Raw genomic sequence first — 14,961 nt, forward strand, 5'->3', positions numbered from 1 at the left:
TGGTTGGGTGTGGGACCCTGTGTCTACTTGTCCCACTCAGTGTTGGGACCCCACCTGACTTGAACCTGTGTAGGTGTGGTGTATGCTTCCATAATCTCTATGTGTTTGTCTTACTTAGGGTTTCTACTGCTGTGAAGAGACACTATAACCATGACAACTCTTATGGAGGAAAACACTTAATTGGGTCTGGCTTACAGTTTTAGAGGCTTAGTGTAAGGATAAATCTTTCCACCACTGCCAAACATATACACAGAAGGACCTCCCCCATCAGCTTAGTCCATTATCATCATGGTAAGAAGCATGGCAACATGCAGGCAGACATGGTTCTGGAGAAGGAGCCAAGAGTTCCACATCTTGATCCACAGACAAGGAAATGAACTGTGTCCCATACTGGGTGCAGAGAGACATCAAAGCCTGCCTCCACAATGGCACACTTCCTCCAACAAGGCCACACCTACTCCAACAAATGGCAGGCCTCCTAATAGTGCCACTCCCTGTAGGCCAAGCATTCAAACACAGGAGTCTCTGGGGGCCATACCTACTCAAACCACCACAGTGTTCATATGTGCATCAGTCATTTAGACTGATATTCATGACAGATAATTGTGCTGTTTTCCTGCTCACTGTCCCTTGGTAGCTCTGTGCTTTCTTTCCAGGATAGCAAAGACCCAATGAGCATTGGTGGCCTTTACTATGGAGCCAACTTTGCCAGAGTTGTCTTCACCCACCAGTCCCATACACAGTTAAATTAAAATGCTTTCCCTGCTGCTCTCATGTTTATTCTTTCATAGTATTCCTGCTCTAGAAATAGAGCCTCTTCACAGTCCCTTTCTGCAGTCACACAGATCATATCCCTCCCCTCTAAAGACCCCCTGCATACTTATGCCTCCATTCTTTAGCGTAAGTCACATCAAGTCTCACATTTCTCACCAAACTTGATCATATTTAGAGAGTCCAACAAGGTACTAGTGTTCCTTTCATCAAAATATTAGCACAAAGGTATTATGGCCTTCACACACCCTGAAACCCCTTCACTGAGCTCAAAGTGAGGAAGAGTGCTAATGACATTGATAGAGAAGAGAATTTTGCAAGTAGAAGCCAATGGGAAATAAAATAATGTCAGATGACAGCTTGTTAACTTGATGACTGTTAGGGCTAATCTGGATTTAATTTTGTTTTGTTACAGAGTGTGTTAGTAAGGCTGTGGAATAGATGGCTTTCTATTCTATACCAAGAGATGTTCATTCATTCATTCAGTCATTCATTCATTTCTATATTCATTCATGCATTCATTTCTATATTCATTCATGCATATGCCCCTTCAATAAACACTAGGTACTACTAAAGTATATACACAGTAAAATACTGAGAAAGTGAACAGTAAACATTTAAGTGGAAACAAGGTTCCTCCTTTCTGAGAATTTGCCACCTACTGTATAAAAAAACACAAGGAGGATGTAATGTAAATTGTGTAGTTTCTAATGCCAGTAATGAAACACCTATTTGTATTGCCTCCTACTGGGGGCATCCATAAACATTAGAAAAGATAAAAGGAACATCTGTCTGTGGGGTCTCATACAGAGAAGGGACCTAGATGAAGGTGAAGGGATCCAGAACTGAGCAGAGAAGAAAGCCAGCAAGTTAATTCAGATATCCTGTGGAGTTTCCCAGGCAAGGGTGGTTCCTTAAATACATGGCTATAGAGACAACGAAAACTACCAGGAAGTATCTAGAAAAAAAAAACTGAGCACAGCTTTAATGGACTTATGTGATAGGGAAAGAAAAGCTGGAAGCTCAGGGTCACTAGAGAACAGGAATGCTTCAGAGGAGCACAGCAACGGGCTTTACCTCTCAAGGCCTTCACTAAAAACCTAACAAATAGAGAAAGTGAACACAAACCTAAAGCCCAAAATGGATAGTGACTAACACAGGCACAGGGAACCTTGAGTCCTCACTGAGAAGAACCTGCTCCATAAACACTCTGGCTTTCAGCGATATCACTCCAAGGACGGCACCCAAAGAGGGAAGGACTCAGAAATAGATGGATTGTTTTTATTAAAGACTTCTGAAGAAACCCAACCTTTGAATGGCTTAACCCTGATTAGATTCAAGGCACTGGCCTCATTCTAGCTCCTTTAGAGATACTGAGGATGAATCTAAAACCTTTGTAATCTTCCTCATGTGGTGGTGATTTCCTCAAAATTAACAAACATACAGAACCAAGAAACAGATAATGGAGACAGATGTATAAGTGATCCAGACATCCCAGCAGTCAGATACTGATTCTGCAATAATCATGATCTACATATTTGAGACAACAGATATGTCACTTCTCAGCACACTGGCATTTGAAGCCATCTATGAGGTGTCCTGCAGTGTCCAGCCTAGCAAACACTTTACAAAGAACTTGGAGTTCAGATGCAGCTAATTCCAGCCCAGGGAATGGATTAGAGGGACAAGAACACAGCAAGGATGGGTGGTGCCCACTGCCTGGGGGCAAGTGGGAGAAAGTAGTGATTTTGAGGCTGACCTTCCGAAAAGAAATCGCAAGCTGGCCTCCACTCCACAGGAAGTCAGAGGGTAGGTTATGATAATTAAGTCTACCAGTGCTCAGCACTAGATCAAGTTCAGAACTGAAAGAAAAGAAAAAAAAAAAAGAAAGTAAGAAACCCTAATTCTGTATGTCTATTTTAGGATTTCTTCAGTAAATCAGACCCATTTCTGGAAATTTTCAGAATGAATGATGACGCAACTCAGCAGCTTGTGCACCGGACAGAGGTAAGAAAGAAGCCTGTGGTCCACAGTCAGCCGAGAGATGCATCCATAGTCCTTTTCCTTTGTGTAAATACTTTTTAATTGTTTGACATGAAAATATAATTATACCACTTTCCCCTTCACTGGCCTCTCTCCAATGGCTCCCATGTACCCCTTTGCTCTCTCTCTCAAATTTATGACCTTTTTTCTTTAATTGGAGTTTGTGTGTGTGTATGTTTCTATATTATTCCTAAATATAAAAATACAGCCTGCTTAGTCCATAAAATGTTGCTTGTATGATTTCAGAGCTGACCACTTGGGATTGGAAAACCAATTGAGAGGCTCTTTTCTGGGAAAGACTATTTCTCCTGCTCTCACCATTCCCTTGTTGTCTATAGTTCTTTGTCTAGGGTTGGGGCCATAACATTTCCCCTTCCGTGTTCGCTTACTACCTGAAGACAAAGACCTGGGACCTCTCTTTCCTCAAGATGATCCTCTGCATTTTAGGGTTGGGCTTTTACTAAATGTTTTAATTTGTAAATTTTATAAGTTTGAAGGAAAGACCTCCCACCACCACCTTCTAGATCCATTTTCATGTAATTGACTTTCAACACAGCCAACCAACAGTTTATTTATAATAAATTAGGAATGCTAGGACCAGTGAGGTGGCTCAGTCTGGAGTCCTGAGTTTGAGCCCTAGAACCTACGTGTGAAAGGAAAAACCTGACCCCTGAAGATTTGTTTTCTGACCTTGGTCCATGCACTGCAATGGGTAGACAACCACACGTTCACATGCCTGTGTGCACGCACACACACACAAAGCATATGTAGAAGACATTAACTATGATATGAGATGACATTTAATGAGACACCTGGGAACGAAGCATCATCTGAAATGATTTTCATGCAGTATTTTATTTCTTATTCTTTGGTAGAAATACTGTTATCCCACTTTCCAGTTGAAGGAACTGGGCTTTGGGGCAGTTACACCATTTCCCATGTTTCACAGTTGGCAAAGCATGGGGCTGAGATTAACACAGAAGTTGTTTGAGTCAGCTTCACTTATTTTATAAGGAAATACGTTTTCACAGGGAAAGTACTTAGCCTGGGGCTGTCATGTGAGCTGCTGGCCTGCTACCACAGGGTCAAGCTGTGCTCCTTCTCACTCATTTTCTCTCCTCACAGTCCCCTGTCCACTGCTTTTATTATCACTGTGCCCAAATACCCGGCAGGAGCAGCATCAAGGCTAAGAGCTTTGTTTTTGCTCTTGCTGTCAAGGAATACAACCTACTGTGGGAGGGGAGGCCCAGTAGCTAAGGTGGCCCTTGTCCAAGGCACAGAAGCTGGCAATGGGGTTTAACTATGTCTTGGAGGATGAGGAAGCAGAGACAGGACCAGAAACAGGACCCTTCCTTGTGGTCAGTATCTCCCAGCTAGGCAGTATTTCCCAAAGTTTCCCCAGGCATCCAAAAGATGCCACCAACTAGGAACAAGTGTTCAAATATGTGTCTGCAGGAGACATTTCAGAGCCACAGTATAACAGGTCCTAACCCTTATCCTTTCTTACCCTAACCCCCTGATATGACTATCTCATATATATAAAACCAGTCCCTATGGTGGTTAACTTCCATTGTCAACTTGATAGGATTTAGCATCCTCTAGAGAAAACAACAACAACAACAAACAAACACCTATGGGGGTTGTCTTAGTTAGAGTTTCTAGTTCTGTTAAGAGACACCATGACCATGGCAACTTTTTATACAGGAAAACATTTAATTGAGGTGTCAGCTTACACTTTCAGAGGTTTAGTCCATTATCATCACGGCAGGGAGCCTGGTAGCATGTAGGCAGACATGGTGCTGGCTACATCGTTATCAGAAGGCAACAGGTGACAATCTGTGACACTGGGAAGTAACTTGAGCATAAGAGACCTCAAAGCCCGCCCTCACAGTGACACACTTCCTCCAACAAGGCCACACCTACTCCAACAAAGTCATACCTCCTAATAACGCCACTCCCTCTGGGGGCCATTTTCTTTCAGACCATCACAGAGGTATATGAGGGTGCTTCCAGGGAGGAAGAGTCATAGTGGATGTGAGCAGCACAGTCCTGTGGGCTGGAGCCTCAGAATGAGTAAAAAGGAGAAAGCAAGCAGAGTGCCAGTATTCTTCTCTCTCTGCTGTCTGCCTGTTCATACAGTGTGGCCTCACAGCCCTACTGCTATGTTCTCCCTGTTACAATGACAAAATAGACCCTTCCTATGTTAGTTGCTTTGGTCAGGCATAAGTAATTAATACAGAAACAGACTCTAATCTCTTATTTTACTAGTTGCAAGCTAGAGCATGCAGAATTCTCTAAGAAGGAAATATAATAGTTGTGCTGAATGACCTGGCACTCGGAGAAGAACCTGTATGTGTCAATGGCAAAGGAAAGGGAGCGAGGACACCCATGATTTTTATGAGGTGACAGTGGGGGCACCATATTCCTACCAAGTCACTTTGTCAATCTAATTCTATTTTCATGACACAGTAAAGGGGAGTTCTGTCCTTCTTAAGGTTGACAAGAATTAAGTAGTCTCAAATGAGCCAATAGTAGATAGATATGATCTGGCACCACAATATGTTCTTAATTAAAGTGTATAGAGTTGGCTATATAAACGGAATATGCTGAGGAGCAATGTGACTGGACTCCAGTTCCTGGAAAGTTGACTAACAGGTAGAAAGAACAGGCTCCTTGACTGCTCCCCTCTCATCATCACCAAATACTTTGCTGATATAAAGATTCCTATGGTCAAATCAACTTTGGGGAAGACAGAGTAGTGGTGTCCATTTATGCTTTGCTGTAGGCAGTGAACTGAAAAGGGAAGAGATAAAAAACAGTATATGGTTAGTTTCTTCTCTTCTGAGATCTTTTCCATGGTTCCTGTCAGGTGTTCTGCAACTGTTGATACTGGTAAATTTTTTTCTGTTTCCAAGAAACTATGCAATTTATGTCCCCTGTCCCAGTGCTGGGGAAATCTTGGAATCTCATAATATTATTGATTACAAAGTTTCCTAACAGATCAAACAACATAGCATCAATGGTTTCTCTTGCTTACTCAGTAGTTTCAAAATAAACACATGGTGTTATTCTCTTGGGGTACACACACACACACAAACACACACACACTCATGCATGCATAAATATTTAAACTTTTAGTTGAAATTTGATTTACTATTGAATTTTCTCCAAAATCTTCACTCTGACATTTTTATAAAAATGTTGTTAGTAAATGTGAGAAAATAAAATGAACACAGGCCATATTATCCAATTCTATCCTTCTCACAATAATTGATGATGTCCAAGATAATCAGGAGACAGGACAAAGTCAAAAAGGAACATTGCTTCTGTATTTTAACATGTTAAAATAAATTTAATAATGAATCTGTGATTTGATAAATAGTTCATAGTTATAGTAAGGAATTCAGTAGAAGTGGGAATTGTTTATAAAACAATTACATTATTTGGAGACAGAATTATTCTTTTAAAAAATCCACAGACATCTATCCACAAAGACATCTACCTAAAAATTTCATATGAAGAAAGAATAACATGGCAGAGTTAAATTTAACAAGTTAACTTTATTTCTATGTTCCCAAACCCAATAATTCTTAGGTTTCATTCATTGGATAACCTGGGAGACCTCCCTGAAAAGTATCTGTGTACAGGACTGGGTAGAATCCAGAATTTATGTTTGCATGAAGTCTCCAGTAGCATAGCACCTGCTAGTCCAGGAACCACAGTTTCATAGCCCCTGCCCTGGAATGTGCACCTGGTACTTATTCGCACTGAACCAGGCTGAATGGTTGGATCCATCAAAAGACAGGATAAGTATTATGGACCCTTGGGCAATATTCAGCCAAGGTCATGATCTGTACACTAGTTTTAAACAGATTTTACTGTATTACTGATTTAGTTTATAATCTAAAGAATTGCCATGTTATGTCTTGATAAATATTCTAATTTAGATGTGATCAGCTAATGTAAAACTACTGTTAGTATTCTTCAGCTAGACAATTCTTTGACTCGCCATCTGACATGACTCAAGGTCACAGATTACCAAATCCCTCCCATATATTTGTGTGTGTGTGTGTGTGTGTGTGTGTGTGTGTGTGTGTGTGTGTGTGACACATACATGTATATAGTGTATTTTAGTCATTTGTCACCCTTTACCTTCTCTTAATCTTCTTTCATCCCTAATCCATGCCTTCTGATCAACACATTTGCCTCCTACTTTGATGTCTTTTTCTGTGTTTGTGTGACCCACTGAGTTTAACCAGAACTGCTTTCATGAGCATCATTGTGGGGTTATTTACTGGGGCATGGACAACTCACCAAGGGCTATACCACAAGATTCAAAGACTCCCTGGCCACAGCAATCATGAACCACTCATAGCTCCTCAGCTAGAGGTGCTGATTGTATAACAGTTCCTCTCCACCCTGACCAAATACCTCTCCTCTGCTGACTCCAAGGGGAAAGAATTCATGCCATAAGATTGATGGTCCTATGGGGCTGGGAAATCCTTCATCAGTGGCCACAGGTAGCTTTGCCTCAACACCAGGCCTTTTGCCATAGAAGAGGTCATCTCCCATACCCATATGGAAGGCAATGTCACTGTCGATATTCATAAAACAACATCTGGGCCAGTCACCACAGGAGTTCTTCCCATAATGACATACTTTGTGGCCACTCTTAAAATACTCACTACTCTCAAGTTTGCATCAAGCTACATGCTTCAGACACTTGTCCTTTTCATAAGCACTGCTGTGGCTTCTCGAGTAGTTTTTATGTTGAAGTATGAAATGTCAAGCCTTCCCTCTTCAAGTCACTATTCATGCATTTCTCTTCCCAGGTTGTGATGAATAACTTGAGCCCAGCCTGGAAGTCGTTCAAAGTCTCGGTGAATTCTCTGTGCAGTGGAGATCCAGACCGCCGGCTGAAGGTTAGTTAGATCCATATTCGAGAGATGTAAATTTGAAAGCGCTCTGAATCCTCCCTCTTCTTTTCACATGAATGTTGGCACACAGGATTTCCTGTGTTGCTCTTTCCAACCCTCTCACTCTCTAGAATCTTAATGGAAGGAAGGCGGCTTTTTCTTCTGGCAGAGCTATCGATGCTCATACAACAGTCCAAAATAAATCCTAATGTATTACGTCAAAAGATAGAGCCTGGGGCTTCTCAGAAACAAAATGTGGTATTAACTTCAGAGTATAATTGGAAGTTTCTGGAAGGAAAGTATTTCTGCCTTAAGTATCTATGGTTATATAATGTGTTACTTCCCCCACACACCCACAGGCCACTGTGGTAGTTTGACATAGTAAACACGTTTAGCTTATAACTTTGTGCATTGGCAAACTGGGTTGGGCCAGTCTAGGTGGTTCTTAGACTGGGGTCTCTGTTAGGCATGTGTGTTCTGCTGCCCATGAACAGGTAATAACTTCTAGAGGTTGGCAGCCTGTCATACGCAGTGGGGAGGGGGAATGGAGGTTGAACCTTAGCCCTTATCATCATACACGCTATCTTACACCTTTATGTATAGTAAAAGAGGCCCAAATAGAAGCTGCAAGGCCTCTAAGTACAAAGCTAAGAACCCAATTGCTTCCTCCACAGCCTAGAAGCCAAAATATATAACATACCTACTCTGAATTCAAACACGACAGATTCTACCTCTCCATGGGAAGAATTGCAAAGTATTAGGACCATTTTTAAAATCTGTCACAAATGAGCTGGGCATTAGTGGCACAAGCCTTTAATCCCAGCACTCGGGAGGCAGAGGCAGGCGGATCTCAGTAGACCAGCCTGGCCTGCAAGAGCTAGTTCCAGGACAGGATCCAAAGCCACAGAAAAACCCTGTCTCGAAAAGCCAAAAAAAAAAATAGAAGAAGAAGAAGAAGAAGAAGAAGAAGAAGAAGAAGAAGAAGAAGAAGAAGAAGAAGAAGAAGAAGGAAAGAAAGAAAGAAAGAAAGAAAGAAAGAAAGAAAGAAAGAAAGAAAGAAGCATACACTATCACACCCTGGCTGTCTTAATGTGGGCACTAGGGATCAAATTCAAGTCCTCATATCTGATAAGCAAGCTCTTTGCAGCATGTGCTCTCACCAATTCTCAGTCTTCTGCAGTTGTCTGAAAGTATCTCTGTTTCCCCAGCTGATGTTGCTTTCCTACATAGAAACTATTTGTTCTCTGTACATCCAGAAACCTAGCACATCCAGGGCTTGCCTGGAGTTCATATGCAGTAACTGTTTCTGGCATTGACCTGTGAAAGAGTGAAGATGGCACAGAGAGGTTGGTGAGAAATGCCTGAGCCACATTTTGAGGAGCCCAACTCCCACTGACTTGCTGGCCCTCCAATGGCACTCACCGACTCATCCTAAAATAGGCTCTTCTAAAAGGCAGGATGGATTCTGAGCAGCCTTTTATTTATATTTAATGGTCATTTTGCTTCAAGAGAGGCTATGCCACTCTAACATGGCCTTCTCCAAAGATAGCAGTGCCATGCTGCTAGACAGGAGCTCTGATCATATGGGAGTTGTTCTCCCAACCAACCAAAATGAAAAGTAAATTTCTTAAACCACCTGTCAGGTTAGATTTTAAATCCTAGATTAATAATTAAGATTTTTGTCTCAATACATCATTTAAAGGCCTTTCTTATTTATGCAACATCATCAACATGAATATCAACTTTAAGTAACTGGCTTGTTTATCTGTTTGTTTGTTTATACGTTGGTTTATTTGGAACTCCTACCCATGACTAAAGGCAAAATAGTGACTAAATGACTTTTTCAAAACTTATTTATTTAATATTAAAGTATTTAAATGCACAGGCAGTTTTAAAAGTGCTGTGGCAACCCCCTCCTCATACCATCATACAGGTTCAGCAGTCATTGATCACAGCCAACTTTGTGTCATCCTCTCCCTGAAGTTCCCTGTACCCTGCATACCTCTGGGTCATTTAGGGACAAATCAAGCCCAGGGTCAATGCCTGTGAAGCCCAGTGAGTGCTCTTAGGGACACCTCACCCCCAATGTCTCTTATTTCTTTTTAAATTACCACAGAAAAGAATATTTCAAACTGCAGAAAATATTTATGTGTTTTACTACGTCATAAAATGATGATATTCTAAAGGTCCATGGGGATCTACTATGGAAAGCCATAAAGGAAAAGAGCCCAAGGCCAGGCAATACCATGCCACGGTCCTATCTCAGCCACCATATTTCCTGACCTAAAAATACTCCAGGATGTACTACTGAAGGATAGAGTTCCTTCCAATAAATACAACCACGAAACCATCTCCTGCCCAAGAATATTATCTGGAGGTATTTGATTCTATCAGATATCCTGTCACCTATGCATATCTGCCTCTCTCCTACTGATTTGCTAACTTATTGAATGAACAGTTGGATTTTCTGGGTTTTTTTGTGTGTGTGCATGTGTATGCATGCATGTTTTTGGTATGTTCGCATGTGTGTATGTACATATACCTCTGGGACTAGAGGAGAATGTGTGGGTGGATACCCTACTTTTGCACTTTCCACCTTGTTCCCTTGAGACAAAGTCTATAAATCTGGAGCTAGGCTGAAAGCCAGCAAGCCCCACTAATCCTTTCTCTGCTCCACCCACACAAATGCTGGGGTGATCAGAGTATACACATGAGGCCACACAGCTTTTTACATGAGTGCTGGGGATTTGAACTTATGCCTATGTAGCAAGCTCTCTTATCCACTGAGACATCTCACCAGCTCATTTTTCTGGTTTTATATTATACTTTAAACAAGACCCAGGATGCAGATGAGGCTCTTTTAATGAGCTAGTTTTTGTTCCCTCTTTGTATTTTTAGTTTTTTTCTCTGTGCAGTTTTCTTAAAGAAAACCCCAGGTTTCTCCTAAAGTGTTTCCTGCATTCTCTGTTGCCTATAAATGGGTCACTGGAGCCTGATCACACTCAAGTTCTGTTTCCAGATGAGAATGCCTTTGATATTATTAAGAATTCATGGATTTTCATATGAATGTTTCAGTCTATTTCAGCTATTATTAATCCTTTAGCATATTGTATCATTCCATTTATAAGCAAAGAAAATTTCTTTGAGTTGCCCCCCTTGAGTTCAACTAACACAAATCTCATACTTTGGTGCTTAACAGTTTCCTTGCTTTCTAGACCAAAGCATTGAAATCATGAATTTTAAGGTCTTATAATTTCTTTTTTCCTGATATATCTTTATGTGAATATCAAGTTGTTGAATATCTCTTGAACCCTTTCCTCCTGTATTTGATTTATTAAAAAATAATCACCACAATAAGCATACTTTTGGACTCAAACAAAATGCTTCATTTTCTGTTACTGTAACATTTTACAAGAAAAATGTCTACATGTGAGCTATTTTATGAGGTCTGAGACCCTGAATCACTTAACGTTCCATTAAGGGAAAAATACTCCCCGAAAAACAATTCAACGAAATGTAATATTCATCATCTCCTTTGATGTGACCAACACACTGCTCCTACACAAGTCCTAATTTTTTAGAGCCAGTGTGGTGTTCACCAAAGATTCTTCCAGATGGGGGACTCTTAGAGAAACACAGGGTTGGGAACCACCATCAGCAATCATTTAGTGACATAATAATGGTATTGAGAGCAATACCACATCAGAGCAATCTTGGCAAACTTCACAGCTCACACTGAGAGCTCTGAATCACCCACACTAAAGGCAGATTCTATCTGCTTTTCTAACATCCCAGTCACAAAGGCGGCTTGGAGACCCCCCTCTATAGAGTAAGTGTTGGTGGCATCTAGCCGCATTGAAGAGGGACTGAGAGGAGGAACTGTTGACTCCAGCTCCCATGCCTTAAGCAGGTAGGAGGCCCAGGTTGATAACTGAGGTCATGGTGAGGTGGACACAGACAAAACATAGGTAATTGGAGTATCAGAAAGGAAGACGTCAAAGCTAAAGCAGAAGCCAGATGAGGGAAAGGAAGCCCCAAACACAGATCAGAATCCACCCCCAAATGACACCTGTTGCCACCACCTATTTTGTTCTTCTTTCCGCTCTTCCTTTATGGCTGCCATGCTGATTGGCTGTAAGTAGTTATATTTGCAAGTTGCTACCTGACACTCCCAAAGTTGAACTTCTGCATGTTAGTTAGAGTGCTCTGTTAGGTCAAAATCCCAGATCAGAAAGGCTGGAGTCTTCCTTTTTAAAAATGTATACATCCTACTGGACCCAGCCGTTTGTGAAGCATGCACTAAAAGATACCACCTCCTTTCCACTGCCTCTGCAGCCTAGCTAACTTCCTGCTGGCCCCTCCCTTCCTCAGCACTCCAGCTGTTTTTCTGCCATCTTAACACAAAGCTAAATGTACATTTCTGTGTGTGTTCTGTTCTTGCCTCCCCATGGAGTCTTTTGCAGTTGTTCCTTTACTAATCCAGCTGTCTGTGTCTTCCCTTCCAGGTATGACTAAGCTGTCTTTAACAGAAACTGTTATTTTCTCCATAGTACATTATTTTGCTTTGAACTCTCTTGGCCTTGTACCTTTGCTTTTTAACCCCAGCCTCACATGGTTTTTAACATCTGGATCTCTGTACACCCATTATCTTTTATCTGTCTCCATCCTTTATACACACTTGTCTTCCTTATTGCTGACTTTGTCTAACAAACCCAATTTTACTATGTGGGAAGAATGATACCCCCAAGATCTCAGTCCTTGGGAGTGGCCCCCATTCAATTTCATAAAAGTCCAAATCTATAGCAAGAAGCTTCATCACTATACTCCCCATGGGCTATTTCAACATTTTCTGGGTTTGTTTGTTTGGCTTGTGTTTGTTTGTTTTGTTTTGGTACATGCAAACCACAGACAACTGGAATTGAAGAGGCCATTTCTATGCTTAAAATAATTGGGAATTGTAATTTAGAGCCTGGCATTATTGGGCAATTGAAAGCAACTTTACTTCCCTCTCTACTGTTTTGTAATTCTATGTGTTTATGTTGGGGGGGGGGCACTTGGATGTCCATAGTCCTATTACATTTTCTTTCCTTTCTTTTATTTAAATTAGAAACAAGCTTGTTTGACATATCAATCCAGTTCCCTCCTTCCCTCCTCCCCTCCTCCCCTGCCTCCAACAACCCCCTATCCCATCTCCTTTCTGCTCCCCAGGGAGGGTGTGGCCTTCCATGGGGGATCTTCAAAGTCTGTCATATCACTTGGAGCAGGCCCTAGACCCTCCCCCATGTGTCTAGGCTGAGAGAGTATCTCTCTATGTGGAATGGGCTCCCAAAGTCCATTTATCCATTTACTATGGATAAATACTGATCCACTACCAGAGGCCCCATAAATTGCCCAGACCTCCTAACTGACACCCATATTCAGGGGGTCTGGATCAGTCCTATGCTGGTTTTCCAGCTATCAGTCTGGGGTCCATGTGCTCCCCCTTGTTCATTTAGGTCAGCTGTTTCTGTGGGTTTTACCAGCCTGGTCTTGCCCTTTGCTCATCACCCCTCCCTCTCTGCAACTGGATTCCAGGAGTTTGGTTCAGTGTTTAGCTGTGGGTGTCTGCTTTTGCCTCCATCAGCTACTATATGAAGGCTCTAAATGACATATAAGGTAGTCATCCATCTCATTATTGGGGAAGGGCATTTAAATTCAAGTACTTTCCTCACCATGGCCTTCTGAGCTCAGGACTGCTGGTCTTGTGCCTGTTACTAATTCATTCTGACTAAATGTTCAGAAGTTTAAAGGAGGATTGAAGACTCATCCAAATCTCTCTTGATACAATTATCTGTGGTGTTTGAATTCTTGACTCCACTTGAGTAAATGGCACCCTGATCCCTGATCCCTGATCCTACCTGCGATCTACAATCAATACCACGATGTGGAAAGCAGTGTTAAATAATTCAGGAATCAGCTAGGCTGCTGAACCGAGATGGGGTCATGGCTTCTTCATCTTAATATTACTTCCTATTCATTAATATTGTCTTACTTCACAAATGAAGAATTAGAGATTCTGCTTTGTAGAAAATCATTTCAGATTACACAGCTAAATAAGCATAGTCTTAGCTTAAACCTGCATCTCTAATGCCCATTGTCTCTGCTAAAGAACAGATGTATTTATGGAATGCTTGCCAGGCTCCAAGAACTGTGCTAGGCACTTGGCTTACATTTTTCTCACTAAACTCTGTAATTATCTTAGCTTAAACAATCCAGCAGGGGCCTGGGGAGATGCCTCTGTGGAAAAGGTGCTTGCTGTGCAAATATGAGGGCCTGAGTTGGGGTCCCTAGCACCCATTAAAAGGCAGACACAACTGAATGCATGTGCAATCCCAACCCCATGGGCTACTACAGGAGAGACAATTATCCCCCAGCCCACTGGCTGGTTAGTCCAGCTGAATCAGCAGTGAGCTCCAGGCTCAGAGATAAACATTGTCTCAAAACATTAAGGAGAGAGCGATTCAAGACCACACTGGAATCTTCCACCAGTCTACACACACATGCACATACACAAGAAATAAAAAAGCAATCCTATATAACAGAGAGCCGCCAAGCAACTCAAGTTTATGTCTTGCTCATATCACAGGCACAGATAAAACATTCAAAACAATGCCTGCTTCTCCATGATCCAAGAACTCAGGCTTCTGCTGGATATGGTGGTGCATGCCTTTAATCCCATGACAAGGGAAGGTGGAGCTCTATGAGTCCGAGGCCAGCCTGGTCTACATAGCAAGTGCCAGACTAGCATAGGCTATATAATCATGCCCTGGAGAGAAGCCTGGGGGCTGGTGCTCGGATTCCTTCACTCTACCACTCATTTGCATCCAGGAAGCAGAAAAAAGAAATTTTGTGTCTCCACAGACATTTTAGCTGAAACCAATTACTAGAACTGAGTACATCCAACTGAGTAACTTACAGGTGTTCTGAAAGGAGGCAGTTTCCTCATATTGAAGCTAGTTCTATGTTGGGAAGTGACAGGTGACCAGCCTTGGGGGCGAAATCAGAAGAGAAATGACCCTGTTTAATTATGAAAGGAAACCATGATGTAATTTGAATCTAAAAAGCCCTCCACAGACTCATATTTGGGTAGCCGGGTTCCCCACTTGGAGTGCTAATTTGGAAGCTCTGGAGTCTTCCTTTGTGGGGTCAGGGCTTATCTGGTGTGTTTAGTTCACTGGAGGAAGGTTATTAT

At 41.8% G+C, this 14,961-nt stretch overlaps 1 protein-coding gene across 1 annotated transcript in view; it reads left to right on the forward strand.

The window, feature by feature from the left end:
* Positions 1 to 14,961, forward strand: part of Cpne4 (copine 4) — a 321,642-nt gene that overhangs the window by 200,059 nt on the left and 106,622 nt on the right. Inside the window, exons 5-6 of the mRNA XM_035444565.1 lie at positions 2,695 to 2,778; positions 7,647 to 7,736. Of these exons, the coding sequence (XP_035300456.1) occupies positions 2,695 to 2,778; positions 7,647 to 7,736 (174 nt within the window). The remainder of the gene's footprint in view (positions 1 to 2,694; positions 2,779 to 7,646; positions 7,737 to 14,961) is intronic.

This window comes from Cricetulus griseus, chromosome 4 (assembly GCF_003668045.3).
Source record: "Cricetulus griseus strain 17A/GY chromosome 4, alternate assembly CriGri-PICRH-1.0, whole genome shotgun sequence".
Taxonomy (NCBI): domain Eukaryota; kingdom Metazoa; phylum Chordata; class Mammalia; order Rodentia; family Cricetidae; genus Cricetulus; species Cricetulus griseus.